Source organism: Seriola aureovittata, chromosome 22 (assembly GCF_021018895.1).
Source record: "Seriola aureovittata isolate HTS-2021-v1 ecotype China chromosome 22, ASM2101889v1, whole genome shotgun sequence".
Taxonomy (NCBI): Eukaryota; Metazoa; Chordata; class Actinopteri; order Carangiformes; family Carangidae; genus Seriola; species Seriola aureovittata.
In genome coordinates, this window is record NC_079385.1 from 4,606,771 (window position 1) to 4,634,337 (window position 27,567).

General features: G+C 44.8%; 1 protein-coding gene across 2 annotated transcripts; it reads left to right on the forward strand.

Moving 5' to 3' along the window:
• Window positions 1-549: 549 nt before the first annotated feature.
• Window positions 550-27,170, forward strand: gas2l3 (growth arrest-specific 2 like 3). 2 transcript variants are annotated; one of them, XM_056367992.1, is made up of 9 exons: window positions 550-663; window positions 12,956-13,008; window positions 19,332-19,518; window positions 20,597-20,715; window positions 21,312-21,453; window positions 22,533-22,596; window positions 22,689-22,830; window positions 23,848-23,952; window positions 24,627-27,170. In XM_056367992.1, the coding sequence occupies exons 2-9, from the start codon at window positions 12,985-12,987 to the stop codon at window positions 25,983-25,985; spliced, it is 2,142 nt and encodes a 713-aa protein (XP_056223967.1). In that variant the 5' UTR covers window positions 550-663; window positions 12,956-12,984; the 3' UTR covers window positions 25,986-27,170. The 2 variants fall into 2 exon arrangements, with proteins under 2 accessions (XP_056223967.1, XP_056223966.1); XM_056367991.1 differs by lacking the exon at window positions 550-663 and adding an exon at window positions 10,718-10,879.
• The last annotated feature ends 397 nt before the right edge of the window (window positions 27,171-27,567 follow it).

Consider the following 27,567-nt stretch of genomic DNA (forward strand, 5'->3'; position numbering starts at 1 on the left):
ACGTATGAGAATCTCAAAATGTATGACGTGTTGTTGTAGATTAAGATACCCAATGAAATTACTTTGAAATTACTACCTCAAAATGAGTAAAATCACACTTAGATTGTATGTAGGATGTGCAGTAATAATGCATCAGCAACAATGATTCAAAAATATGATATATACTGTAGTAGTATAACACTCACATGGACCATAAATATAACGGATGAGACCACAGGTAAAGTGGACACAAGTGCAACTGAAAAAATAGCATCAATACAACATATACAACACAAGAAAGGAGAGTGAATAAATACAAAGTGAACAAAGAAATGAAAACAACCTAAAACAAATCACTTTCTTAACTCATTCACCATTAACAATCCTAGAGCGATGTTTTTATAGCTTTATTTAGGCATGTGCGTTTTATTACTATGATTCAATTTTCATCATTCAGTAAAATGACACTCAGGTGAGCCTGTGACCCCGCCCCCAGCAAACAGAGCGCCCTGATTGGCTGATTCGAACAGCGCTGCCCACAAACACACAGCAGCGGAGAACATGAGTAAGTCCGGTCCCAACAGAAGAAAACCAGTAACTCAGAAGATTTCCTCCAGGAAAAAACTAACACAACAAGCTGCCCGGAGTTTGTGCCTGAAGACTCTCATCCCTCCAGTGTTCCCGGTGAGTCTGACACTTTAATTATACTATATAATTATCAGTCTTTGTCTCAGATCGGGGATTAACGGGGAGAGTTTATTCGAAAGTTTTTCCGCTCGTGCGGAGGTTTCCTCCGGTTTCTCCCCAAAATCCATGAGGGAGCCGCGTGGAAGCTGGTTCAGTAGAAAACACATAAAATAGGCTAACTGAAGTCCTATGTGTTTTTTTTGTTGTTGTTGTTGTTAAATAGAAAGGTACATGAAATACATAGAAAAAGTCTCGGTAAGATGCCAGGAGTTAAAAAAGAAAGTTAAATATTAACTTACATGATATTTTTAGTTTTTTTCCTCAAACGTAAAGCTTGTATTCATCGCCGTTCACTTTTACCTAAAAGCTGTTTTTTTTTTTTTTTTTTTTTAATTATTGTACTAAGTTGTTAAAAAAAACTTTCCCTTGACATGAGCCGTACCAAGTTTAAAGGGTGCAGTTTAAACCAGTTTACATCCCTGACACATTTCACTGTTACATAATGGCTGGTTAATTGACTTTGACAGGTCTGTGCGTGCTTGTATTGAGTGTGAAACAACAGCTCCTGGTGTGGTGTGTGCATGCATGTTTACAGCTGATTGGCAGGTGAGAATGAAATAGGTAAGAGGATCAGCAGTTTACTGGTGCATGTATGACCCCGGGGATGGTGTCTGCTGAAGTGTTGTAATGTGAGGGTGCAGCAGCTGATGATGGGATAAAGTGAGTGTTGTGTTTGTGATGACTTCATTAGGAAGAGCAGGTTAGGTTGGAGGTGCAACTCCCTCTCCTGTGATCATAACACACACACACACACACACACACACACACACACACACACTTTCCTGCTGCTGCACCTACGGTGTCAGAACAATCAGGAGGGAGACATTAATGTGAAGTCTTGTACATGGGATGTTCCTGGTTTCCTGTTGGAGGAAAAGAGATGGAGTAAAGGTTCAGCAGGTGTTTCCTGCACAGAGGGAAAAACCATCGACACTCTGCACTTCAGACGCTGCTGATGAGTTCATGGTGATGTTTATTTTTGCTATCGCAACAACAAGATCTCTTCTCTAGCTTGAGCTTCATTCATCCTACATAAGTAGTGATTCAGAGGTCTGGAATCAAACTATTTGTGATTATGGCTTGACTTAATTTTTTCACCTTCCTCCATTACACAGACTGTGATGTAACTATAACTCATGAGTTAAGAATAGGAAAAGAGGAAGAATATGAATGAGAGCAGACGTATCATTATTATTCATCCTCACATGCTGTTCATTGCTACGCTACAGCTGAACCAAAATAACACTGTGTTGTCTCACATGTATGTATTAGCTGATGGGTGTACACTCACCTCGCTAGCTTCACCTGCTCAGGTCATTGGGACATTGAATTGTATCAAGTGTCATTCAGTGATCAGGTTAATGTGCTTCTTGTGCCAAGTTACTCCTCTCTTATTTGTCTTAATCGTGGAGTGGTGCTGCAGCAAAGAACAGTTCTGTTCCTGCTGTTGTTCTTCTTATTTGCCCAAATAAAATCCTGTCAGTCTGGACTTTCATCTCAGAAAGTCACAAGTCAAGACTTGTCAAGACATTTCAGTCTATGATGCATCTGAGACTGAACCGATTGGTAAATGTGAGAATTTAGAGCTGCACTAATCAATATTTTTATATGAAGAATGGGGAAAAAATGACTCCATGTGATCTGGAAAGTGATAAATCCAGATTATCATCATCGTCATTGGTGACGTTTGCCATCTTAACCTCATAAATGTTGATGTCGTGTTTGCAGCGTATTGTGCTGCCCCCTAGTGGCCAAAAGCAATTAATTAAATGGTTGTCAAACTCTCCAAACCAGTGGTTCCCAACCTGTGGGACGCAGCCCACTGGTTGGCCACAAAGGTATTACACAGCAGTACAGTTTTGGTGAAAAAAAAAAAAAATAATGTTTTAAAATGAAATGATCTTTAAAATTGTTTAAAAACTCCCTCAGCAACTTTTATGTTGTCTCTGACCGGACCACATTGTACACTTGTTTGCGATCTCAGTGTGATTGCGCACCAAAAGATTACATGTGTGGCAAAAACTGGAGAATCAAAATACATAGTTTAAGGATTAAAAAGAGACAGATGGTGAATCAACAAGTGACTGCTTGTTTACGAAGTTTTCCACTATGGTTCAGACCAAAGAAAACAAACTAAAGGTGTCATCGCAGCGTCGCTGTGGTTTAGACCTTTACAACGATCCGTCACCAAATCACTGACGATACGGTACATGACTGTGTTTGAGACGAAGCTGTCACTGCACAGCTCTTAATGAAGTGGCATCCGTAATTTTAACCATCTTCATAATTACCATCTGCTTGATCTCTGGCATCAGGCCGCACATTCTGGGCCTGGAAAGAAGTTACACACACAAACACACACACACACACACACACACACACACCACACACACACACACACACACACACACACACACACACACACACACACCAGATGAGACAAAGAGGGCTTAATGAGTTAAAAATGCACATGGGGACATATGGGCTGCAGTGCTGCGTGTGTGGACACAATGGAGATGATAATGAAAGCGTGGATTACCCCTCATTTATTTAGGGTACAGCTTACAGGAGGAGGAGAATTGGAGGGGGGGGGGGGTCAGGGGTAAGTGTGTGTGTGTGTAAAGGGAAGCTGTTATTCTGTGGTTAGACGCATGTAGATGCTGTAAATATTCACAGTGGAGTTGATGTCATGTGCTATTCATACATGGTGGTTTGGATTAGTGAGATTTGTCAATGAAGTTTTTTTTCTGTATGAGTACGGTTAAAGTTCTAGTTCTAAAATATAGAATAAACTGTCACAAAGATGTCACCAATTTTACAACTGTAATCTGAGGAACCAGTCATATACAGAATAGATGTAAGCATTTATAAATAAAAACATATCAGTTTTGTCCAAACTCACACTCCAAACTATAAATTCAATTTTCAAACCGATCCAAGATGTGAGAAATGACTGAATAATCAGTGTTTTTTCCTATTCATTCAAACACTGTAGAGCTAAAATCCTCATATGGAGGCTGATAACAAATATCTGTTTTTGTTTATTATATGTCTTGTTTTCATTCACTGATATTGTCACATCCTGTCAGCACAGTTCTGTTTTCCTTTTAGTGTCACTGAGGATCTAAAGGAGCCCACGTTTCTCCCAGCATGTCTTAGCACTGGTGAGGGAGATTAAGGTGAAAGGTGCCCCGGTTTTTAAATCCCTACCCCTTCTCCCCATCACATACACACACATGCACACACACACACACACACACACACACTAACCAGGGTTATTATGTGACAAAGAAACGTGACTAATTAGACCAAGCTCGATGACCCCTCACCTCTCTCCTTGACCTCACCCTCTGTGAAGAGCTGGGAAGGGGCAAAGTGGCTGTTTGGGCTACACAGGCTTATCTGAGCTGACCCTGATAAAACCTGTTACATGGCAACACTGGGGCAGCGTGTTTGGATGTTGTGTGCTTCAGTTCGGCTTGTTCAACTGGCAGTCCACAAATTATTTGGTGCGACACGGGACAGTTTTCAGTCGTAGACATTCATTAAGACGCCCCGGCGGCCAGAGGGATGTCACGTTTGAAATCAAAAGGTTTCTGCAGCCGTTGGTTTCTGCTGGTTTCTGTCAACAGTTTTCACGTCTCACTTCATTAATTTAATGAACGCATGATGTGATTCTCCTCTGTTCGTTATGAGATGAGCAGCAGTTACAAATCTGTTTGAATAACAGCTGAGGAAAGATCAACGGTCAAGTTCAGGTATTTAAAAAAAACGGCCAGCCTGTAGCAGTGATGTCATTGCAGTCAGTTGGCCTTCGAACCGTGTGTGTGTGTGTGTGTGTGTGTGTGTGTGTGTGTGTGTGTGTGTGTGTGTGTGTGTGTGTGTGTGTGTGTGTGTGTGTGTGTGTGTGTGTGTGTGTGTGTGTGTGTGTGTGAGGTCAGCAGAAAACAGCTCAGAGTGGGCATCCTGCCAGGCCTGCTGCAGCTTAAAGGATGCCTGTGTGTCGGTCACTGCTGACTGACTCAGCCAACTGAGTGCTGACATCATGTCGAGAGAAGGAGGCTGACGAGGAGGAGGATGACTGTGAAAATAAAAAGGGAAATATTTGTTCAAAGCGATGGGTCAGGCTTCGTGGTTGAGACTGGTGCCGTGATGGATCACCATTAGAGAAGTGGCCTGCTGCAGTTTGGCTGCAGCTCCAATGTCGTGATGTTCTCAGTCAGTCGATGTTCTGAGGAAGAAAGATTTCTAAATGTAGGTTACTGGGACTCAGTAAACTCTAAAGGCAAGACCTGCTTGTTTCAAACAACACAGTTCATGTGATGAGTCACATGACCACATCACAGAGCCCATTCATCCCTGTCTTTCCAAACAGTTCAACTTGGTGTGGTTAGAAAATGCCACAGGAGGATGGGGTGTCTTCTTTTGCTGTTTCAGGCCTTTAAAGCTCCATATTTTACACTCCTCCTGTGTTTTATTTGAAGTGTTGATCCATAAGAAGATATCGTATGTTTGTGGTTTTAAGATCCAAAAACCATCTCGGTGTAGTTTTACATTTCTCTCTGGAGCTCTAGTCGCTTTGTCAAGTCAGCTTGGAAGTTGCGCTCAGTTAGGCTCATAGTGAATGACAAACCCTGAAGTTTGATGTTCCACCATGTTTTTTCTGAGGCTACATCCACACTACTTTTAAAACTCTGGGGTTGTGCTGTCGCCTCCTCGTCGGGTCTCATCAGCCTCGACTACCAGTAGTGAAAGCAACATGGATGATGAATTACAAGTGTCACTGACCTTGTTGCGTTTGCTAGCAGCTGTTGTGCAGTTACATTATGCCTTTTATTACTACAACTGTCTTTGCTGTTCCTCATTTGTAGTATTTCAACTAACCAACTGCAGACTCGACAAACTGCTTCCTTTTTTACACCAGCGCGTGCATGTTCGGTGTGGTGTCATGTGATATGTGTTTTCAGGCGTGATATTATGGACGGAGATTATTTCTGATACGGAGATCGTATTAGTTTTATAATGAAAACATCTCGGGGTGGATGTAGTCAGAGAGACAACCAATGACAACTGTTTGCTTTATGAGTTACTGGAATAAACATGTTATCACATCGTGTTTCATCTAAATTCCAATACAAAGACAATGTGGGGGCAAAGTTTGACGCACTCTGTGAGGCTATAACATTTGGATGGAGAAGTTTTAACAAAGGAAAGTCTGTGCACCCAACATAAATAAATAAAAGTAAATACACGGCTGATTGTATGTTCTGTTTGTGGGACGGCTCCACTCCAAGGACGATCTCGTGAGGCGGTGCGCTTGTACACCGATGCTCCCTCTTTACTGACCTGGAATCAGCTCGCGTCTGTCCCTCTCTTCGTCAACGTTATGGAAAGCTGGGCAGGAAGCCTGATCCAGAGTCAGCACTGAGGGGCTTTAAGATCCCGGAGCCGACCTGGTGGCTTGTAGTGAGCGGTGGATTAGCGTCAACAAATCAAAAAGGGATTGGCAGGTGGCTCCTGCTCATTCAAGCCTTTAAGATGGGCTTTAGTGACACCGTCTCACCTCTGAGGAAAGACCACTCCCAACAAGGACGAGAGGATGGAGGCCAAGAACATGTTTTAATCCTGCTTGAAAGAGGGGTGGTCTTATCCCAAGGAAAACCACGATGAGTAAACTCATACAAACCCACATGAGCGACTTGCTTTAGAAAGTTGTCTCAAAGATGTCAGGTTCACAGGCCGCTGGTGTATATTGACTTTTTTATTCTGCGCCACTGAATGGTTTTCCCTCTCGGCACAGTGCAGCCGGGCCCCATCTGTAAAATGAAAAGGGGGAGGCCGGGCTCTAAATGAAACGCTCCTCCGACAGGGTAATTAAGTCCAGACACAAAGGGCTCAGCAGGAAGAAGTTTAATAGAGGAGGAGTTAGTATTCCCCGGGGGGAGGCTGGGTCCAGCAGAACCCCTTTGGACTGGAAGACCACAGGAGGTTCACTGGCCCACAGCCTCTTCACATGGCAGAGACACACACACACACACACACACACACACACAAACACTCATCCGTTTCTGTCTGCTCAAGTTATTGAATTACAAGCCTAAAAATGGAGCCTCACTCTTTCATACATCAAAAACTTCTCTTTTGAGATTTAGTCCAGCAGAATCGTGATTGAGAAGCATTAAGGTGAAAATATAGAGGAGGTGAGACGGCACGGTTAATGGCATTTTTAGACATTTTCTCCATTCACAGTCCGAGTGAGAGAGAAGTTGAAATTTACCTTTTTTTTTTTTTTTTTAAGTTGTTTGACTGAGTAATGGAAGCTGAAAACTATTCAGTACTTAAAAAAAAAAAAAAAAAGAACTTTCAGGTAAAAGAGTTACTGAGAAATTTGTGTAGTTGAAATATTTTTCCATATGACTATACGCCACATGTGCTCCAGTTGTGCTATCTTCAGGGAATTCAATTCTTTGTTCCTCCACAAAAAACAGACCCATGGAGGTCTCAGCAAGTGGCTGACCTTTTTTTATTTTTTCATGTTGACCCTATTTTTATTCCCCCGTCACATACGATGCCATATAGTGGAAAAATCAAAAGGACATCGCCGCCTGAACCTTCTACTTTTAACTCATTACGTAATGCGTTCTCGTTGCTTGTTTGCACTTATGCACGGGTGCGTGCATGCAGTGCCAGAGCGCCGCGGGCTGCATGCGCGCACCACGTGTGGTTGTGTTGTGATGACGCCGTGTTGTGGAGGTGGATGTGCTCTGCTGTCTGGAATAGCGCTGATCCTCTTAAATGATTACGGGCTGCCACTAGAGAGAGGCGACCTGCATGGGGAACATGCAGACAGATGTCTCACCCCCACCCTCATGAAACACACGCACACACACACACACACACACACACACGCACGCACACACACACACACACACACACACACAGCATCTATGTTAAGTCCAGGCTACAGGGAAGTTCGGACTAGATCCCTTTCCTTTAATAGAGCTGAAGTCTATTATAGTGCTCGTTTGTACTGGCAAAAAGGCAGTTCCACTAATTTACTCGGCACCTCTTCCTGGCAGGAAGTGGATTGTGTGTTGAGCGCTATAAGGAGAAGGAAGGCGTCTTAATGAGCTAAATGTGTTGTCACAGTTTGTTTATATTGATACGTCCCTTCAGATAAGTTCATTTGTAAATTTAGAGTTAAAGATGTGTTTTAAAAAAATGTATCTCTCTCATGACTTTCCTTACCTGCACGTAGATGCATGTCAAACACCACACTGGCTTTAAAAATAAACACAATCACAATCAGTGTAAAATCAGAATATCACACTGTATACCGACCACACGTCAGAGGACTGAAAAGACTAAAATCTGACGCCGTCTCACATCTAAAGACAATGTGAATAGATTCCTTTGAGATTATTTCCCATCATGCTCATGGTGGAAATTTACAGGAAGAAAAACTTTTTTGCTCTGTCGTCGTCGTCATCAGTTAGTAACTCAACACCATAGTTGTCATGATCTGCACCTAAAATGACTGTTTGGACTTTATATTTATGATTTCCTGTTTTATTTTGAAATTATTTTCTTTGCCTCCCTTATGTATTAAATGCCGGCCTCAAACCAAACCAATCACATTCTTGCTCGTCCCTGGAGTTGCCTCCATGCTCACTGTCAGCTCAGTTTGCTGCTTCCTGTTTGCTGCTGGAGAAAGCGTCATTGAACGTCACTGTCTGCACGAACCAAGACTAAAAACTGAGGAGACTATTCAACATGTTTGATTTGATCAGAACGTCAAGACAAAAAAAAGAAAGCGCACCACAACTCCAGCAAGACTCTGATTTTATTCTGACATTGGAATTTTTTTTCTGTTGCAGTGAAATCGCTTGAAAAGTTGTTTCGGTGTGAGGCCGACGTTCTGCAATGTCGGAAACTGCGTATACATGTTAGGCGGCAATGCTCCTTTTAAATGTAACGTTGGAAAAGCCATCTAAGGTTAATACTTAAAGTGGTCGAGTCCATTCAGTCTGGAAGCAGCAGTTCTCCTGAGGGGATTAAACCCAAAACAAGGCTTATATATCACCCACAACAGGAAATACAGGTTCGTCAGCCCACACACGACCACGGCCTTTTATGTACCAGGTTTCTGTGTCTCATTTACTCAGTTAATCCCGATGTGGCTTTAGAAATATAGGAACGGCTCGGATGTGCACCTGAACAAAAGCTGATGTTTGAGCGATCTTAACGGAGTATCTGGATTCTTGGAAAGTTGTGAATTCCCACGCTGCTCGGTGAACGGGGGCGTTTGCGGAAATGCCAAAAATAACATTGTTCCTATCAAGTAGAGCCTGTCATGAGCTTGACATCAGCGGTGTAAGGTAAGAGGCCCAGCTGCATATTTAGCCACAAAAAAGTCTAAGAGCATGGTCTCAAAAACTGGATGGAAATCCTGTTGACTGTCAGCAGCAGGGAGGTGATGGAGGAACAGGCGTGGTACAGATGGATGGCAGAAGAGTGGCAGCATTGTCGGATGTTTTTTTTCCCCCTCCCTGCGACCCATCGGGAATTTGCGTGGTAGTGCTCAGTGTCACGGTGTCGAGCCGTGCTCTTTCCAGCGTCCACCGCCGCCATAAAACACGTTTTGTCTTCGCCTCCTTGCTTTTGGCTTCGATTCTCTCGCCTGACATTTGACTGTGTGCGTGGGTGCCTTTGGTCTCTGTAGGGAGTCGTGCTCTCAGGCTCGGCCGGGAGCCCCAGATGCACACAACTGGAGTCCAGAGCCAAAGATTCGCCCTTTTGTCCTGTGTTGTAGAGAGTGACCTCTCCCTCACCGAAAGAAGCAGAGCCGTCCGGGATTGTTCCCCTCTTTTGAAAATCCTAAATGTCGTCATTCTGTGAATGGTTCTGGTCATTCAGCTTCGCAGCCTTCAGGACATTTCCAAACAATACTTTAAAAGAGTTCACTGACCTCCCGGACTCGGTCCAGATGCCACAATTCAAGCTTTTAAGTGCTGGTATTTCACAATTCTCCATCAGTCTGTGTTATTTCCATCATCTGTCAAAATTCTCTAGAAATTTACGTCTGATTACTTCTAAAAATAAATATTCATCACCACAAGGGATTCTCAATTTGAGTGGTTTTTATGTTTTAAGGTGTAACAACGATGGAAGGGTTTGCAGACAAGAGTACAGTGATGATTTCAGGGTTTTACTTCTCACTACTCTGTTTTCAGTTTAGTTGCATGAATTGATTCCTCCCAACACTTTATTTTATATCTTACATTCTCTAATTATGGTAACGTACTCTCAGGATGGAGCATGGATGTAACAAAGAGACTACTTTCCTTGTTTGAACAGGGTTGGTTGAAACAGCTGTGGAAAACAACATCTGGGCATCTGATTGGCCAGTATGACGTCCTGTGTTTTGTTTGTTTGTCACTTGGACTTTAGCTCCTCAGGGTAAATTTGTTGAACCACTTTCCACGTGGACGCCAGGGTCAAGTCTGAAACACAGCAACACTCATTGTTTTCCCTCTTCCTCCCCCCCAAACTTTGTGCCGAGTGTTCCTCTGGGAGTGTTCTGCTTGGAGGAGCAGGAGGGAGGTGGGGGATGAAAAGGAAGAGGAGGTAACAACCCCACCACCACCCCCACCACCTCATCGCCTCTATCCCATCTCATTCCATTTCATTACATCCTGGTTGGGGAGTTCCTGGTTTGTTTTCTGGTTTGGAGATGAGAAGGAGTGTGTGTGTTGTGTGTGTTGTGTGTGTGAGTGAGAGAGTTGGGGAGGGTGGCAAGCTAACAAAACAATGGAGGCTTTGTGAGGGTCCCGCCGTGACAGGATTGTTTGGGGGGGGAAGCGGGGGGGGGGAGGCCGGCCGGAGCTTAGCGAAGCGTAGCCACTTCATTAGTCAGGGCTCTCCTCTTGCACCTCCTCCTCCCATCCATCCATCCTCCCTCCCTCCCACCCTGTCATTCTCTCGCTGCCTCTCCCTCCCAGCTCACTCGTGAAAACCACGGAGGCAGGAGCCGCTCCGGCTGCACAGCGCTGAGCGTAGCGTGGAGTTTACCGTTGATGAGGATGAGCTTTTGAGGCTGACCGGAGTAGTTTCGGTGCAGTTTCCTCGCTCTGTACCGTACTGGGTTTCTGAGGTAAGTCGTCCTGTGGTGTCATCCTTCCTGTCCCGTCCCATCCTCGGCCCGCTGACCACCTTCTCTCCTCTGAGCTGCGGACTTGGTGTCGGATGACTGGACAGGGCGCTCTCCGGCGGTCCCCTTTTTGATGTGCGACTGAGGATGTGGTTGTTGGCGTCTCTGGTTGCGGAGGCACTTTCAGATAAGGATGCAATTTGACGATCAGTTTCATCACTCTGTGGCTGATGACATCAGTGGAAAATGCCAGAACATATAAATACAGCAGCGTAGAAGTTTCGCGAACCCACTTTCAGCTTTATATGAGGTGGTGTTTGTGTCCGAGGAGGATGGAGGAGGGGGGTGGTTGTTGGTGGAGAACTATTGCCTCAGCTGTGTTGACCAAATTATCAGTGTTATTAGGATCTACGCGTCTGTGATTGCTTTCTCCCCCCACCCACTGCCTCTCTTTGTCAAACACACACCCTCAGGGACAGTGGAGCGTCCGGGGTAATCCTTCACATCCTGTGTGGGAAAGGGCAGCGAGGAGCACTCAGTCCAACCGCATCACTTCCTTGTGAAAAAGTCTGATCCACTAAAACTCACTGTGCATCCAGTAAAAACAACAGCCTCGCTGTTTTTTTTTTGTTTTTTTTTATACCCAGAGGGCCGTTCTCAGCATCCTGAGTGTTTGCAGCTTACATCCTGTTTAACAGTCACTTTAATGTTCCTCCATTACCGCTTCATAACAGCTATATGTATGTATGTATGTATGTATATAAATTTGATGACACGCTCATGACACAGGGATTTTATAAGAAGAACCGTGGTGTTTGACTTTTCTGAGGCGTTCTGTAGTGGATGCAGTGTGACAGTAATGGACGACATGTAGATGTAGATTTTTAAAATAGAAGAGCCACGTGTCTGAAATGAGTTTAAAAGACTGAATGGACGTGATGAGATAATCTGGGTGTGAACTGAATGAGGCTTAATGTCAGTAACGCCTGCAGCTCATTCACAGGGGTTCCTCAGGAGGCAGGAGTGTAGAGTGAATGTGATTCATTTTGGCTTACAACTTGTAATTATTTTATTGATTAATCTGCCAATTATTTTATTGATAAATCAGTGAAATGTCAGAAAATTATAATCGTGTAGAGCTGAAGTTTTTGTTTAAACAGCTTGTTTTGTCTTAACAAATAAAACCCAAAGATACAGATGAGAAAATATGAAAAATGTCTTAACACCTTAAAAACTACTTTACTTTATCATTTTTTTTTCAGTTGCCAAATTCATAAATTAATGAAGCGTTTTGGCTCCAATTGAATTAAAACTGTTATAAATCTGTTACTAACCTCAATTAAATTTATTGCAGTTTCCAATCAATAAATTTTCTGAATTCTCTCTCCTCTAGCATTTAAGATTGGTCGGAAGGCACTATACACACATATTATAGGCAACCTCACAAGGGATCCAGGTTATTAACCAGCAATATTTAAAACATACACCCCACTGCAATGGGGAAAAAAACAAAGTAATAAGTTGAATGTAAATAATCAGGACAAATAAATCAGAAGTCAGCAAGTATGAGAAAGAAAATATCCTGATGTTTCAGAAAATGATTGTTGTATTAATTGTTATGTAAGATAAATGTGACAGCTTATTGTGATAGAGGTTTTAGATCAGGACGTCCAGCTGCAGGTGTGAGACTCTGTGTATTTGCACTAAATTAAAAGAGACACTGAGGTTAATTTTTAATGAGATGTGCTTTATAAATAATGTCTGGCATCTCCAAGGCGATGACAAGACTTCAGGTCCCAGCTGTTGTTTGCCAAGAAATGGTTAAAGCTTGTCTCCCCCTCTACTTCAAATCTTTATGCTAAGCTAAGCTAAATGCCTTCCAAAAGACTCAGGCACGAGATTGAGTTTCCCACAATGTCGAACTATCTAAAACCTGCCCCGAGTAGCCTTTTGCATAATCAGATACCTTGTACATCTTGATATGAGGTTTTCAGAAACACGGCTGGACTTCCTGATTCATCCTCTGTCTGAACACGAGCACATGATCTCACCCCGTCTCTCTGTCTCATCTCTCCTCAGAATGAAGAAGTGAATCTGCCATCGCTGTCATGGCCGTCCAGACTGGCATCCAGGTAAGCTCCTCGCCCTCTAGACAGGATGAGGATGAGGATGAGGTGCACTTCGGTTGGTCAAAGAGGAAATGTATTCCTTCAGATTGGAGATATCGTTGTGTCAGCGTTTGGTTTGCAGATATTGTTGAATGGCGATCCTGATCCAGCCTCCATCAATGACTTTGATTGATTATTGATTAGTTTGCAAATTGAATTGAGCTGTTTGTCCACATGTAATATTTTAAGCATGTGCAGCAGATGTCTTTACAAAGTTGGTCTGAACCTGACTCGAGTCCTCATTGTAGCGCCCTCTGTAGGCCGCTCACCACTACTCTTAGTGTCCATGCAGCGAACTGAGGAAGAAGTTCCTCACATTAAACAAAGAGCTGCAGACATCTGTCATCTCTCAGCAGCTGTGACGAGCCCACCTGTGTTACATCACGCCGTCTTGTTGTTGTTCTGCGTGTCTGACGTTCCTGCTGCTCGGACCCCGAGGACTTCCTCCGCACATTTTTGAAGGGGAGTGGGTGGAATGTGCAGCACTTTTTTTCCCCCCCCGACCCCTCCTAGCAACGAAGTGTCGGCCATCACCAAAATCCAAAATAACAAACGTATCGTGTTACAGATTTTGTCACAGCGCCTCAGTGAGACGGGGTTTTCTCTGTCATCTGGTCTGGAAAGTCCTGGCTCTCTCTCTCTCTCTTTCTCCCTCTCCCTCTCTCCATCCGCCCGTCTTGGACCGCGGATATGCAAAATATGTATCTCAGGGCTGTGCACATAACATGTGGCAGGAAACCTGTCAGACTGACGGCGATGGTGTTGACGAGGCTGTGAAGAGTCTCCATGGAGCTGTTGATGGACTGTGGTTTGGATGCTGTCGCTTCAGATGCATCAGATTAAATCTAAAGATTGTGTTAATGAGAAGGTTTGACTGTATTTAGATTGCTTTATATGAGGCAGTGTCTTTACTTAATGCAGCCTTGTCTAAAACATGGGTAAGAGTAGTTTATTTTTATTTTAATTTATGTTTTAAATGCAGTTCCCCATTCATTACCAAAGGTGGTCATTTCCTAATTAGCAGCTCTGTAAACACGTCTCACATTTGCTCATGACGGTGTGGACATGTTCCATTAATTCATGTTTATTTTTAGAGCATACATGAATGGTGTTGCGTGTTATCAAAGCCCCCCCTGTGAGGATATTGATCCACATCAGACTGTAGTGATGCTGCAGAGACTGTGACACTGCAGCTCCGTCCAAAGCTCAGCTCAGAGCTTCACTGCCCATGTAGAGCACAGTCACATTGATAACTGGTCGCACTCTGACTGCTCTGTTCAGCCGGGTTGAAAATGTATGCACTCATGGAAGTATAAGTAGCATATGTGCACATCTATTAAAGGTCCCATACTGTATAAACGTGTTGTTTAAAACAGGTCTAGGTTCTATATTAACCTTGTCGGAACATATTTCAGAAGTGTTTTTTTTTGTGATATCCGCAGAGAGTTTAAATATAGAAAGCAAAAAGAAAAAGCGGAGTTATAAGGGTTGCACAGATACAAGTTTAATCTGTCGGTAGGTTTTTTAAAAAATGTTTTATTTGTACTGAAGAGAAGAAGAACTGTGTAGTTAACATGAGCAGAGATGGCCGTCATGGCTAAACAGACATAAAAGAGCACATCCTACAAAACGACAGTAGAAGAACCACAGGAGACATTACTAATCACACAGATCTGGATTTAGACGTACATCAGTGCACTCCTCATTACACCAAAGCTACGCTGTTTTCTCAGCGTTAAAAATATCTAGCTCTTTTAGTATTTGAAAAGAGCCTGGCCAAACTATACAGCTGTGTTTAGTTAGGATCCTAAAGGGTCAAAGGTCAGCAGCCAGACCATGGGAAGGTTTAAAATCTGTGATGGCCAAAGTCATTTCAAAGATGGGAAACATTACTTTACTTATAGTTTGAGTTGTAGCTGAAAGTTCGTTCATGTGTTAGACTTGTTGTTGTTTACAGGCTTCATGTACATGAGTCATTGACATGTATTGTGAAAATTAGGCTTTGTAATAATGTCATGAGAAAAGCTCATATAATAAGAGTCTTAATGTAAGCAGGGAACATCATAGTCATGAGGAAGAGATGTTGATTTCAAGGAAAAAATATAAATGAATGATATGCATGATCATTTCTGGTATATATATATTGGTCCGTCCCACATTTCCCTTTGACCTTCCTGCTATTGACCATTGTTTCAGGGCCTATAAGTGGCTTGGGTTAAGAGCATCGGATAAACTCCTAAAGCGTAAACGGTAACTCACAGGCTCAAAGTGCTTTAACATCTCAGTAGGTTGCATTCCTCTGCTGGATTACCAATCCACATTCCTGCAGCCAATAAGGACAGAGGTGGTGTAAGAAAAGACAGATTAACTGAGGAGGGCCGCTATACTGAGTCCAGTGCACATTTCAGTTTACAACATTAGTCTGATTTAAGACCTGAATGTTCGCAATGAACCTGTATTCAGTCAGGTGATGGTGTGTGGGTTGGATTATCCTCTCTGTTCAGTCGTCTTGTCTAATCGGTACACTTTCCTTTACGTAACCTGAAAACGCTACACTGCGATGCTTTATTTTCTAATTAGCGTGATGTCGAGGAAACGCACACATATGTTGTTGTGAAGCATCAGAGCGCTGCAGGCTGCCCACCCTTCTGACCCGTGTTATGTAACACACACACATATGTGTGTGTGTGTGTGGTCGGCTCATCTCTTTTGATGTGAGGCAACCTTTTCACTTGAAAACATCAGGTGTTTGTGTGTGTGTTTGTTCATCAGTCTCACATGTGATGGGCTCGAGTGTGAGACTGAAAAAACCTTCCCAAAGCGATGACGTCCATTTTGACGTCTCCAAAGACATGTTAGTTATCACTGCTCATTAGTCTGTATAGCTAAATTAATAGTTATCATAGGACATGTTAAGCTTAGGGAGCTATTCACTGAGTCTGGTCCATTTTCTGTAGCACAAGCTTTCTGTTTATCTTAAATAATCCTGACTCTGAACTGAACATAGGTTGTTAACGCCCGCTGGTCTCACCCAACAATGACTTTATTAAGTCATGAAAATATGTCAAAGTTGCCTGAAGTTGAACTTTTAAGGGGCATTCCACTAATTTCACACGTGAAATGAAGTTTACTTATCACAAGGACTAGTTAACTAGTTAAGTACTGCTGGTTGTGAAGGGAGCTTTACAAAAGTGAAAAAAGCCCTAATGATGACGTTTAATGCCATCTAATGATAGATGCTGAGAAATGCAAACTGAGTCTAAAACCAACCATCAGGACTTCTGTAACTTTGTGATGTCACAACAAAGCAGTCACCGCTCTGTCACGTCCACAGCCCCGCCCATCTGGTCCCACCATCCAACCTGGCAGGATTTGGTTTCTCTGAGTGTTTACCTGAAATCTGCTATATTTTTATTCAATCACTCAGAAAACAGTCAGCCAATCAGAAGAGAGGCTCAGAGCCTCCTCTCTTCTTATGGATCAACACTTCAAATAAAACACAGAAGAAGAGGAAGATATGGACCTTTATTACAGCTATATCACACCAGCCAAGTGCACACACACAGTTAAAGTATTGTAACCACTGTTACTGGGTCAGCTCACACCATCAGCAGAAATGCATTACTGCGTAACGGCCCGTCTCTTGACCCTGCCAGGAGTTTGTATGCAGAACTAACACGACGAACTGGAGGCCTCAACAAGACTCGGCCTTGTTTCACCCACGTAACCCCTTAACCATGGTGTCCTGTTATTGCTCGATGACATGTGATAGACACAAAGATTAAAGGCTGCGTCTTCGCCGGATGTTCACAAACTAGACGGGGGAGGAGGGTCATGCAGGAGTGAGTTATGTAATGTCTGGACAAGTTGTCAGAGAGCACATCTGCTGCTTTTTTTTCTAGATTGCCCCCTCTCCTGGTGTGTGTGTGTGTGTGTGTGTGGACAATTAAAAAATTCAAAATAAAACAACATGGCCATTTTGTGAATGAGTTATTTACATTTTTTTTGAGGAATAGAAACTTTATTTAGCCAACAGCTTGGGTTCCTTTAAATTCAGATTAAAATGTCTGACATAAGTAGATTGGTCCATTATTCTCTTTTTTTTTTCTTTTTTGTTTTTTTAGGCTAAACCAAAGACTTGACTTGAACTGTGATAGTAAAAGACTGAGGTATGAGAGAGAGGGGGGAGTGGGAGAGAGTGTAGGACAGTGGAGATGGATATGATGGGACATCATTGTTGAGAGCCAGGATCAGCCGCTCCCTCCAGGCACTGAGCCGCGGACTGACTGTAACACCCATTTAATCAGTCAAGTGCAACAGTGTCCAACTGACTCTGTTTTCTTTGGATTTGAAGCTAAAGAAAACGCAACAGTGGCTGTGGGTGGTAAATAAATGAGGTAAAGAAGAGGTTGTGTGTGTGTGTGTGTGTGTGTGGTTTTGAAACCCAGTAAACCACAGTCGATACCTGGCAGAGTCGGGGGTGTGCAGTGTGTGCTGTAGTTAAGTGTGGTATGACGGCATCCCCGGCGCTTCCTCTCTGCATGGACGGGTCACACAACTTCCTGTCATGTTCCCACAGTGCTACACTGAAGGGGAAATAGAGTATGATAATGCTGCAGGGCTGGCTTGCAGAGAGCGGGCTGTGGACAAACTGCTGAACCTATATTCAGGGGTAAAAGCAGTCCATCGGTTTGCGCTTCCAAGAAACATTATGTAGGTGTGTGTTTTCACAGATGTGCTGTGGACGTGTCCAGCTTTATCTCGCAACGCCTCACTGAAGTGATAAGATTTTTTATTTTTTTTTACTTGTTGGAATAACAAAAGCAAATGAAAGCCCTCAAACAGGAAGAATTTAACACTTGATATAACTCTGAATGAGAGTCCCACAATCGAACAATGCTGTAATAATCAGCACTGGAAATGTGGCTAAAACCTCTAATAAGACAATAAAAGCAGGTGCCGGGATTATATAAGTTTTAAAGGAATAGTTCAACATTTTGGGAAATTAGCTTTCTTGCTGAGAGGGAGATCATACTGCCGTCTTATCTGTCTGTTAAATATATAGACCAGTGTTTCTCAACACTTTTTTTTCAGACATCTTGACAACCCACCTCCCTGAACATCCCCAAAACCAACAGCGCTACTACTTCAGTAGTATTGTGGCCAGCTTGTGGTGAAGAACTGCAGCTGCAGAGTTTATTTATCAACCATAAAGTCATTACACCTTTCAGTTGATTTTGTTTTAATTAACCCTGTCTTAAGCCACCGATCCATGATCTTGTCCGTTGTCCATGTTTGATAGTTAATAGACTGGTAACTGGTGATATTTAGCACAATCCCATGGCTGGCTAATTGTTAGCTTCATCCACATTTCCTTTCAAATGTCACGCTGATCATTTTTGACCTAAATCGTAAAACATAACCTGTAAACTGGAGAAGCTACGTGAGTAGTGACAGTGTTCTGTGACTGTCGCCCAGACAGTTAGAGAAACACTACATTTCCAACATGATATTCTAAAGCTTTAAGGCTGTTGTATACGGTGACAGATTTAAAGGAAAAACCTGAGAAACGGATGGAGCATTATGTGATGGACAACGCTCTCCACCACCATCATCAAAACACCAAATCTTTTTAGGAAGAATGGTTCATCCCTGTAGTAGAGTCCAGAGACTTGTGGCCCAACACCTTTATCACTCGTCTGTATGACCAGAGCTAGCAGCTGGTTAGCTTAGCTTCACAAAAAGACTGAAAACAGGAGCTAACAGGTGCTCGCGCTCTGTCCAAAAGTAACAGCATTCACCCACCGACACCTCTACAGCTCATTGATTAACTCTGTTTGTCTGCACGCACTGTTGCTGATATGAACCTGGCTGTTTCTGGGCCCAGTGACTTTCTAGCCAGGCTAGCTAGCATATAGCCATGAGCGTGGTATCAATCTTCTCCTCTCTCTCTGACAAGACGGCTAATGATGACTTATTCCTTTAAAGATTGCCGTGTTAAAACCATGATTTAATGAGGGAACAGATCTCAGATCAGATTAGGCAGATGTCTCAATAAGTGGGCAGCCACAGCAGTCTGGCTTTCTGTGTGTGTTTCTAAACCTCGGTCATACACGGAGATGATGTAGACCGTATTAATTGTATTATCCTCAGAGTTCTTGGCTGTTTGCTGCTTCTCTCTCTGGAACTTGTCCTTGTTTCTGTTTTGTTTATTAATGAATCTGTTTCTGTGTTCAGCTCTTTCACTTGGATGGGAATCTGACATTTAATTACCCCCCCCCCCCCAGGTGTGGTTTGGCGAGAAGTTTGACGCCCCCTTGCTGAGCCCCAGGAGCCCTCGCAGCCCGTTAGCACAGCGCCACGGCCCCGGCCTCGCAGACGTCTTCCAGTATGACCAGTGGCTGGCAGTGCGACACGAGGCCACCCTGGTGCCCATGCAGGAGGATCTGGCCATCTGGCTCACAGGCATGCTGGGTAAGTACCAGCGGAGATCGATTTGTCTTATTTTGGGTCTTTTTTGTTGTCTCCTCTGACAGCTGCAGGCTCACATGGTTTAACTTTAATGACACTTTCTCAGGTACATTGAACATCACTCTTGTTTGGCTGTAAAGAACTAGGCCGAGGCAGGAAGAATGGACATGTACAGCAGAGTTACATGTGTCCAAACCTGCGCACATGTAAATAAATCAACACTGGACAGTTGCATGTAACAGTTTCCCCCTTGAGGCCAGGAAAATACCAAAGCACAATTGACATGGGTCTGCCATGTAATTGGATTTGGATTCTGCTATTTCCAACTGGTCCTTAGTGAAGCGCATAAACAGGAGTGGAACCAAATCCCTCATTTCGACCGTCTCTGCCTTTTATACTGACGGCTATTGTCCCTACGACACAATGGAGCAGTGAGGAAATTGAAGCTGACTGGAAACTGACTCTATTGTTGATTTGTGAAACCGTTTTTTAGAGACGGACGTTCAGTTTTCCTCATGAGGAATGTGGACAGGTACTGAACACTCTTCATGAGTTATTGGCACCGTGACCATGATGACCTGCATCCCACATTTTGCAACTTTTTAACAGTTTGAGTGATGTGGCAGTCAGTCCAGAAACAGGTGGCGTGCAGCGGATAAAGTTTCAGGCCTCTGGGCTCGTCCGTTGTCATGTGGAAAATAAAGTTTTGTGGAGTAATCTTAGTCACTTAGCGTTATGGCCGTTGTGGAATTTGTTCCCAGCGTGAAGTAAGTCAGACTCAGTGGCCTTTTGTTGAGTTTCCTAGGGCGGTGATTTACAATAAGGGGTCGTGGGAGCGCCACAAGTCCTGGAGGAGTTTGTAGAGGAGACTTTTTGTTAAGTCCTGCAACAAAAGACAAAGTAGAATAATAAAAACAGCCTATAAAGTCAATTATCTGTGCTTTAATTGTATTTATTTTATACTGGAGATGTGGTTTTAATCTAGGAAAAGTCAAATCAAGCAGCTCAAATCCCAGCTCTTATAAAGTGCATTTGCAGATGATGGAGTTGGAAGATAAAACTCTTTATTCTCTGTGTCCAGGGGTGGAGGTGAGAGCAGAGTTTTTCATGGAGGAGCTGAATAACGGCGTGAAGCTCTGCCAGCTTATTGGTGTGTTGCAGACCAAGATCGCCGAGAGCTGCCCCTCCGCACTCGGCAAGGTGAGTCAGACGGCACAGATGAAAACAGCTCGGACACTTGGCTTTCATGCTGGCACACGGGGGTGGGGGGTGGGGGGAGGAGCTCTGCAGGTCACAGTGGACAGATTTCTGCCGAATCTCTGATGCACTTTGTTACACATGGCTGGGTTGGGTACTCAGCGTGACCAGGCTCTGTTTATTGGCATAACCTACAGGATATCTGGGTATTGTAGTGAAGTATTATCACACCATGTGCATTTACTTTAATTTCCTGTTGTTCTGAGCTGATGTTCCTCTGCCAGGATTAAATACGAGGTTCACATCTGTAATGGAGGATGCCTGTGCAGAAGAGGGATGATAGGAAACATGTTGCTAAGACTGTTTAGAAAGGAATGCGTTTGCAGAACTCACTCACATTTCCAGAACAAATCTCAGCTAACTAGGTAGCTAACATGTCTCCATGTCTCCATGCATGGAGACATGGCAGCTAGCGACAGTGATAACCTGCAGCATAAATGACTTTCCTGCCCGCTGCACAAGTTAATGATATAAATTCACTATGTGCTGTGTGTAAAAAAACTAACTGAGGTTCATGATGAGTTAATTTCTCCCCACAGCTGTTCCCAACTAAGAAGGTTGCGTGTAAGCGCGACGCCTCCCCGGGTTCCTTCTTCGCCCGCGACAACACGGCCAACTTCCTGTCCTGGTGTCGGCTCATTGGCGTGGAGGAGACCTACCTGTTTGAGTCTGAGGGCCTCGGTAAGCAAGACAATCTACATTTACACATCAGTCTTTCAAATGGCCTTTTTCCCTCTGCTGTTACTCTACAGCAGCTCAAACTGCAGCCGTCTGAAGTTTGAACTTCTGTCTCACTAAATCTGACCTTTTTTAATAACCGGATAAAAATTCCCAGAAATTGAGGCAGCAACTGCTACAAAGTTCAAGGACTCAAAGCTTCAAGGTCTGTTTTTTCCAGTCGAGCAGAAACATTATCAAAGAACGTCACCTCAGTCAAACCTCAGATATTTTCTTTCAGGAAAAGTATGGAAACGGCATCATGATGAGTTTTCCTGCAGGTGCTTGGCCACTGTCACAACAGTGAATCCCTGAGACGTGCACCTACTGGAAACAATCCTCTCAAGCTTTTATGACTTTACTGAGCCTGAAAAAATTCACTGGGGGACAAAAAGAGGTCAAACAAACCAGGACAACTGCAGTCCTGTGCAAAACCAAGCTCATTTATCTGCAGGTCTGTACAGAACACTGACCCATGAGCTGCAGCTCCACAACGTAGAGCTTCATATTGATGATGATAACGAGGAGTGAGGGGGGGGGTCAGACCAGACCTCAGCTGTGAGCTCTAATAACAGCCAAATCTGTGGTTTAAGCCTCACATCTTAATGGTTTAATAGGATTTGTTGTGGAGAGCAATCACCCTGAGTACTCTGCATGGGGGATCACTTCATTACAACTAATGACTCTCCAGAAAAACAGATCGGGGCGATTTGGAAAGAAAATCCCACGTCTGCTGCTGATCCCGAGCCTGGGAACAGCATGAACAGACACACACACACACACATACACACACACACACACACACACACACACACACACACACACTCTCCTATTCTTTAATATATATTCATCTCTCCACTCCAAACCTCTCTCATGTTCTGCATGAGTCACCCAACATCCCCACAGGGAGTAATTAACTTTATCTCATGTGCACATCGCAATGTCACGTTTTCAAATGTAGCACGTGGGTTTGTTTTGTAGCAGTGTAAAGAGCAGGCGTGGCAGATGGTTTTTATCTAATAACGATCTGTTTTCTGCCTCAGTGCTGCACAAGGAACCTCGGCAGGTTTGTCTGTGTCTGCTGGAGATCGGCCGCATCGTCTCTAAGTAAGTCTTCCAGCACAGACGTGGGGTTTTTAATACTGTTTTAAACGACCGTCATTTGCCAAATGTGCTCATGTCAACGCGGTGTGTCTCAGGTACGGCGTGGAGCCTCCCGTGCTGGTGAAGCTGGAGAAGGAGATCGAGCTGGAGGAGACGCTGCTGATGACGGAGGAGCCGCCTCCGGCCGTCAAGACCTTCAGTGTGTGCTGCCAGCATGGCGGCCTCTACCAGCCCGGAGTGAGTTCTGACTGACTGGCATGTGAACATGTGAACAGGAAACGAGCTCCACAGAGTTATTTTTTTACCTCCATTTAACCTGACAGAACATGAAACCTTCCACTTGGAGGCAGGAAGTGCGGCACAAAAATGGTGATGTTACTGCCCCCAAGACACCTGTCGTATTGATGAGCTGTCTAACCTCAGTGTAGATGATGGTGCCACACACACACACACACACACACACACACACACACACACACAACACACACACACACACACACACAGAGGCAGTTGATAAATTCATATGCAGTCTCGTGTGCCTCCCGCTGATGTAAAGGCTGCAGCTGGTCACGTTCGCATCACATAGGTGATGCATGTGTGACCCACTTGAAGCCGAGCCAAGATGGCGGCAGGCAGCGGTTCTTGCCGCTTCACTTGGCGCCCCGCGGGGTACTTGATCACAGCTGACCACGTGACGCTCTGCCAGTGCACGGCGACTCGCTGTTACACGTGACCTCCGGGATACAGATATGTGTCGTCATACGCCCATAAGTGCAGAACTTTGTGTTCGCATATCGGTGTAAATGCACCGTCTCTTCTCTCTACACCGTCACTGATGGACGCTGTGATTCGTGTCGAGGGTGGCGGTGTTGTTCCCTCGTCCAGTTCACTGGGTAAAAGGAGCCTCTCACTCTGTGGGGAGTTTTATTCCCAGAGGAGACGGCAGGGCTAAAAATAACTGCTCATTCAAGTGGAAGGCAGTTTGGATTCATTCACAAATGTATTTGCCCTCATACACTGAAGCAGCAAATAAGCAGCTTATAGCAAATGCTGTCAATATCTGTTGTTTTCCAGCCGTCTGAAGTGACACTGAATCAGTATTATTATAATTATTGGTCATTATTATTACTGTAAAATGCTTGTGTGCTAAATAGACTGACAGATAAATGTCACGTGTTCATAAACACAGTCATTATTGCTGCCAAAGAGGACGTCCGATATGGTGGACTCATGCTTCTCTATTGTCCTCTGCAGGAGCACGGCATGGACGACCCGCCCTGCAACTGCTCCAACAGAGTCTCCATTGAGTACCTGTCTGAGGGACGCTACAGGCTGGGAGACAAGACCATCTTTATTCGGGTGAGAGATCTGAACACACACACACACACACACACACACACACAGAGAGAGAGAAACACTTTCCACTAACATCTATAGCAAAGAGTCAGAAATCAGAGACCTCAGATAAAGAAAGATGGTAAAAAGAGGTTGAAGCTTGGAAATGAGTAAATGGATGGAACGGCCTTGAGCAGCAGGGAGGTACAGTGGAACAAAGTCAGCTATTCTGTGGTTTACTCTGACCTTTGACCTCGCTGCTGACAGTACCCAGCTGAAGAGGAATTTCCCTGTGGGTGTCAGAAGAAACACAAATCCCAGTATTTGGTAACTGCAAGAGAAATTGCACTGAGCCGCCTTTTATTCAAACTCGAGGGACAATATCTGTGACGCAAGCGCTGTGTAGTAGGATATACACTGACAACACAGGCTGCTGCCTGTGTGTGTGTGTGTGTGTGTGTGTGTGTGTGTGTGTGTGTGTGTGTGTGTGTGTGTGTGTGTGAGACAGAGAGAGAGCTGGTTGTGATTGGACACATGTAAGCTTGTTATCCAATAGCAGCGGATTGCGTTAGGTGATTACATCTTAATTACTGTACGGTCCAGCGTCCAAGCCTCAGGACAGACTCATTTAAAGTTCTGAGGAGAATATTTTGGGAATTTAAAGGAATATGTCTCAAATGATTCTTTTCCCTCCTCAGATGCTGCATGGTAAACACGTGATGGTGCGTGTGGGCGGGGGCTGGGACACGCTGCGTGGTTTCCTGATGAAATACGACCCTCTGCGGGTGCTGCAGTTCACCACTCTGGAGCAGAAGATCCTGGCCTTTCAGAAAGGCCCCCCCGGCCTAGGAGGTCACCATGGCAATGCGGCTCCACCTCCTCCTCCTGACATGGACCCCCTGGCCGCTGTCAACAACCTCATCTCCTCCTCATCCTCTTCCTCCTCCTCCACGTCGTCGTCCTCCTCCGTCTCTGGCTCAGCCTGTAAGCAGACGGCCGTGGCGGCCGCGGGTCAGATGGTCCGGTCCCACGCCGCCTCCCCTGCCTGCACGCCCACGCTGCCCAGGAAAGGTGCTGCCGCAGCACCCAAGAAGAACCTCCAGATGACACCCTCCTCCCCCAGGAAGCCCACCCAGCTGCCCCTGCCCGTCACAACCAAAGGTTCCTCCTCTTTGCCCTCCACACCTGTGGGAAGCTCCTCCAAACTGTCTCCCAGCCCGGGGGGGCAGGGAGCGCAGGTCCACCACAGAGCTCTGACACCATCAGTAGCTCCATCAGATCCAAACCCCGCCTCCAAACTGAAGCTCAGGCCGTCACCACGCGGAGCCGCCTCTCAGCCCAGAAGCCCCGTCTGCCCCGAGCCGTCCTCCAAATGCCCCAAACCCTCCAGCCCCTGCACCTCTCCCACCGCTACTGTGCCTCGCCCCGTCACTGCACCAGTACGGGCACCCACCCCTAAAGATGCCCGGCCCCCATCGGGCTCCAGCCAGCGCTCCCGCCTTGCACAGCGCCGCCCCGGCTCCCCAGCCTCGCGCCTCCGTCTAGAGGCAGCCAGGCGAGTGCGGGCAGCCACACGGGCTGCAGCGCCCCCAACACCACAGTCCAGACCCCCCACCCCCAGCTCCCGGACAGCCTCCCCAGTGCTGCCAAAACCTGCCTGCTCCCTGCCAAAAGGCAAAGAGGCCACAGCCAAAGCCAAGGGCCCGGCCCCGACCAAGGCCGCCGCCCCTCCACGAGGTACCGCTGCTGTCCCCGGGCGGGTCCCGGGGGGCAACACGGGCCCCTCTCCCGCAGGCAAAGCCAATCAGAAAGCACCAGCCACAGTTCAGACTGTGGGGCGGAAACAAGCAGCCACGACCACGAGCAACCCCAGCAACGGGAAGTCAAGTCTAAAACCTGAACCAGCTCCAGGACCAGCCCTGGCCCCTCAGAGATCCAGCCCCAACGTCAAAGCTGTTAAAACCCAGTCCGCCGTCGGCAAGAAGCCCCCACAATGCAAGAGCAAGAGTGAGGACGCTTATTTTGAGATGAACAGTAGGAGGCGGCAGAAGACGTAACTGGGCGGAGTGGGAGCAGCAGACCGGTGACACGGCGTCTCATCACAAACCAGCACTTCACACCGGAGCTCAGACTCTTCAAGCCAATAAATGTCGTCACTAATTAATCCTCATGAAAAAGCTTCCACAAAACTTGTTTTTGTTTGTTGATTTTTGTGTATTATTTAATAGTTTTTTATTTTAAATCCAAAAGGGTCAAAGATGTCAAGTTCTGTTTGTTTTGTCTGTGATGAATTAACAGTTTTGTTGTTGGGTTTTTTTTTTTTTTTGAGAGCGAGTTTAGCTCCATGTACCCGAATAACACTAAAACTTGCACAATGTTTACATTTCCACCTTCGTTAACATGTTCAGCCGTTACTTTTAAAGAACAAATCATGTTGAGACGTTGACCTCAGAGCTCTTCTAGCTCAGAGCGAGGTCACAGGACAGAGCCGTGACTTAGTCAAATGCACTTAGTCCAACATTTTCGAGGAAAAAGATGCGTTTTTATTCGCATCGAGTGTTACCAAACTTTAAACAACTGGAACACAAATCATGGTTTCTGATTTATCTCCCCGGTGAGAACAGACTTTCCACTGGTGGACAGTCGGACGCTAATAATAATACTGTGGACTGATTTTTGTATAAATGACATCTAGGTGGCGCCGTACAAAGCGTCATCGGGAGAGGTCCTTCCTGTCGTGTGCCTTCATCGGAAACCTCTCGTTTCTGAGCGGCAGTAGAATGTATTAGATGATCGGGGGTGGTGGGTGGGTGCTTGGGGGGTTTAATGGTTTTTACTGATGAAAATTGCACAGTGTGTACGAGCACTCGTTACTTTGGTTTCTCAGAGGAAAGCCAGAGATGAACTACTGATCAAACGCCTCTTTTCTTTTAAACAGGAAACACTCACGAGGCCCGTCAGTGGCCAAAATCATTTTAGAGCAGAATCTACTTGGTATAGACTTGTTTTTATATGGTTTCTAATTTTTTTTTGTGTGTGTTAAAAATCTAGTTTTCTATGTGGTGTTTGTGTATGTGTGTACGTATGTGTGTGTGTATATATACAGTATATTACCAGTGAGGCTTTTTTCTTGTTTGGCACTTTACAGAAACCTCTGTGTTTGTCACAGTCTGAATGTTGATTCTGTTGATTGTGTCTCCTGTTTGTCATTTTGATTAATAAATGGACAAGTGTTTTAAAAATCATCTGCCTGCGTCTTATTAACTACGTCTGGTGCACGTTGCACACAGCTCAAAATGTTTTTGCAGATTTGTTTCCTCTAAAGCCTTTGAATTTTAAATCACCCTGGATGCAAAAGTCCTCAAAGTAAAATAAACAATTTGGTGCTGAGAAATGTAGAAGGATCTGTCATTATAACTGACGTTGTCAATGAGACCTGAAGTGAGTGTTTAACAGTCACAGACACCCACACAGGTGACTGTTTAATTTGGCTGATTAGACCTTGCCTGCAAACCACAGACTGAAAATAAAGATGGACGCGGCCTCCATGACGTCACTCAGAGGTTTCTGAAGAGTGGTTTTGAAGCTTATGCGAGTGAGCTGCTTTGCCGTCGCCATCTTGGCAGTGCCTGACTCCCA

What these genes read in the sequence shown, in the direction of transcription:
- gas2l3 (XM_056367992.1), top strand. Translation starts at nt 12,985, where the DNA reads ATGGCCGTCCAGACTGGCATCCAG. An exon ending in CCGTCCAGACTGGCATCCAG is followed by an intron (nt 13,009 to 19,331) that starts GTAAGCTCCTCG and finishes CCCCCCCCCCAG; the next exon opens with GTGTGGTTTGGCGAGAAGTT. An exon ending in GCGGCCTCTACCAGCCCGGA is followed by an intron (nt 22,831 to 23,847) that starts GTGAGTTCTGAC and finishes TGTCCTCTGCAG; the next exon opens with GAGCACGGCATGGACGACCC.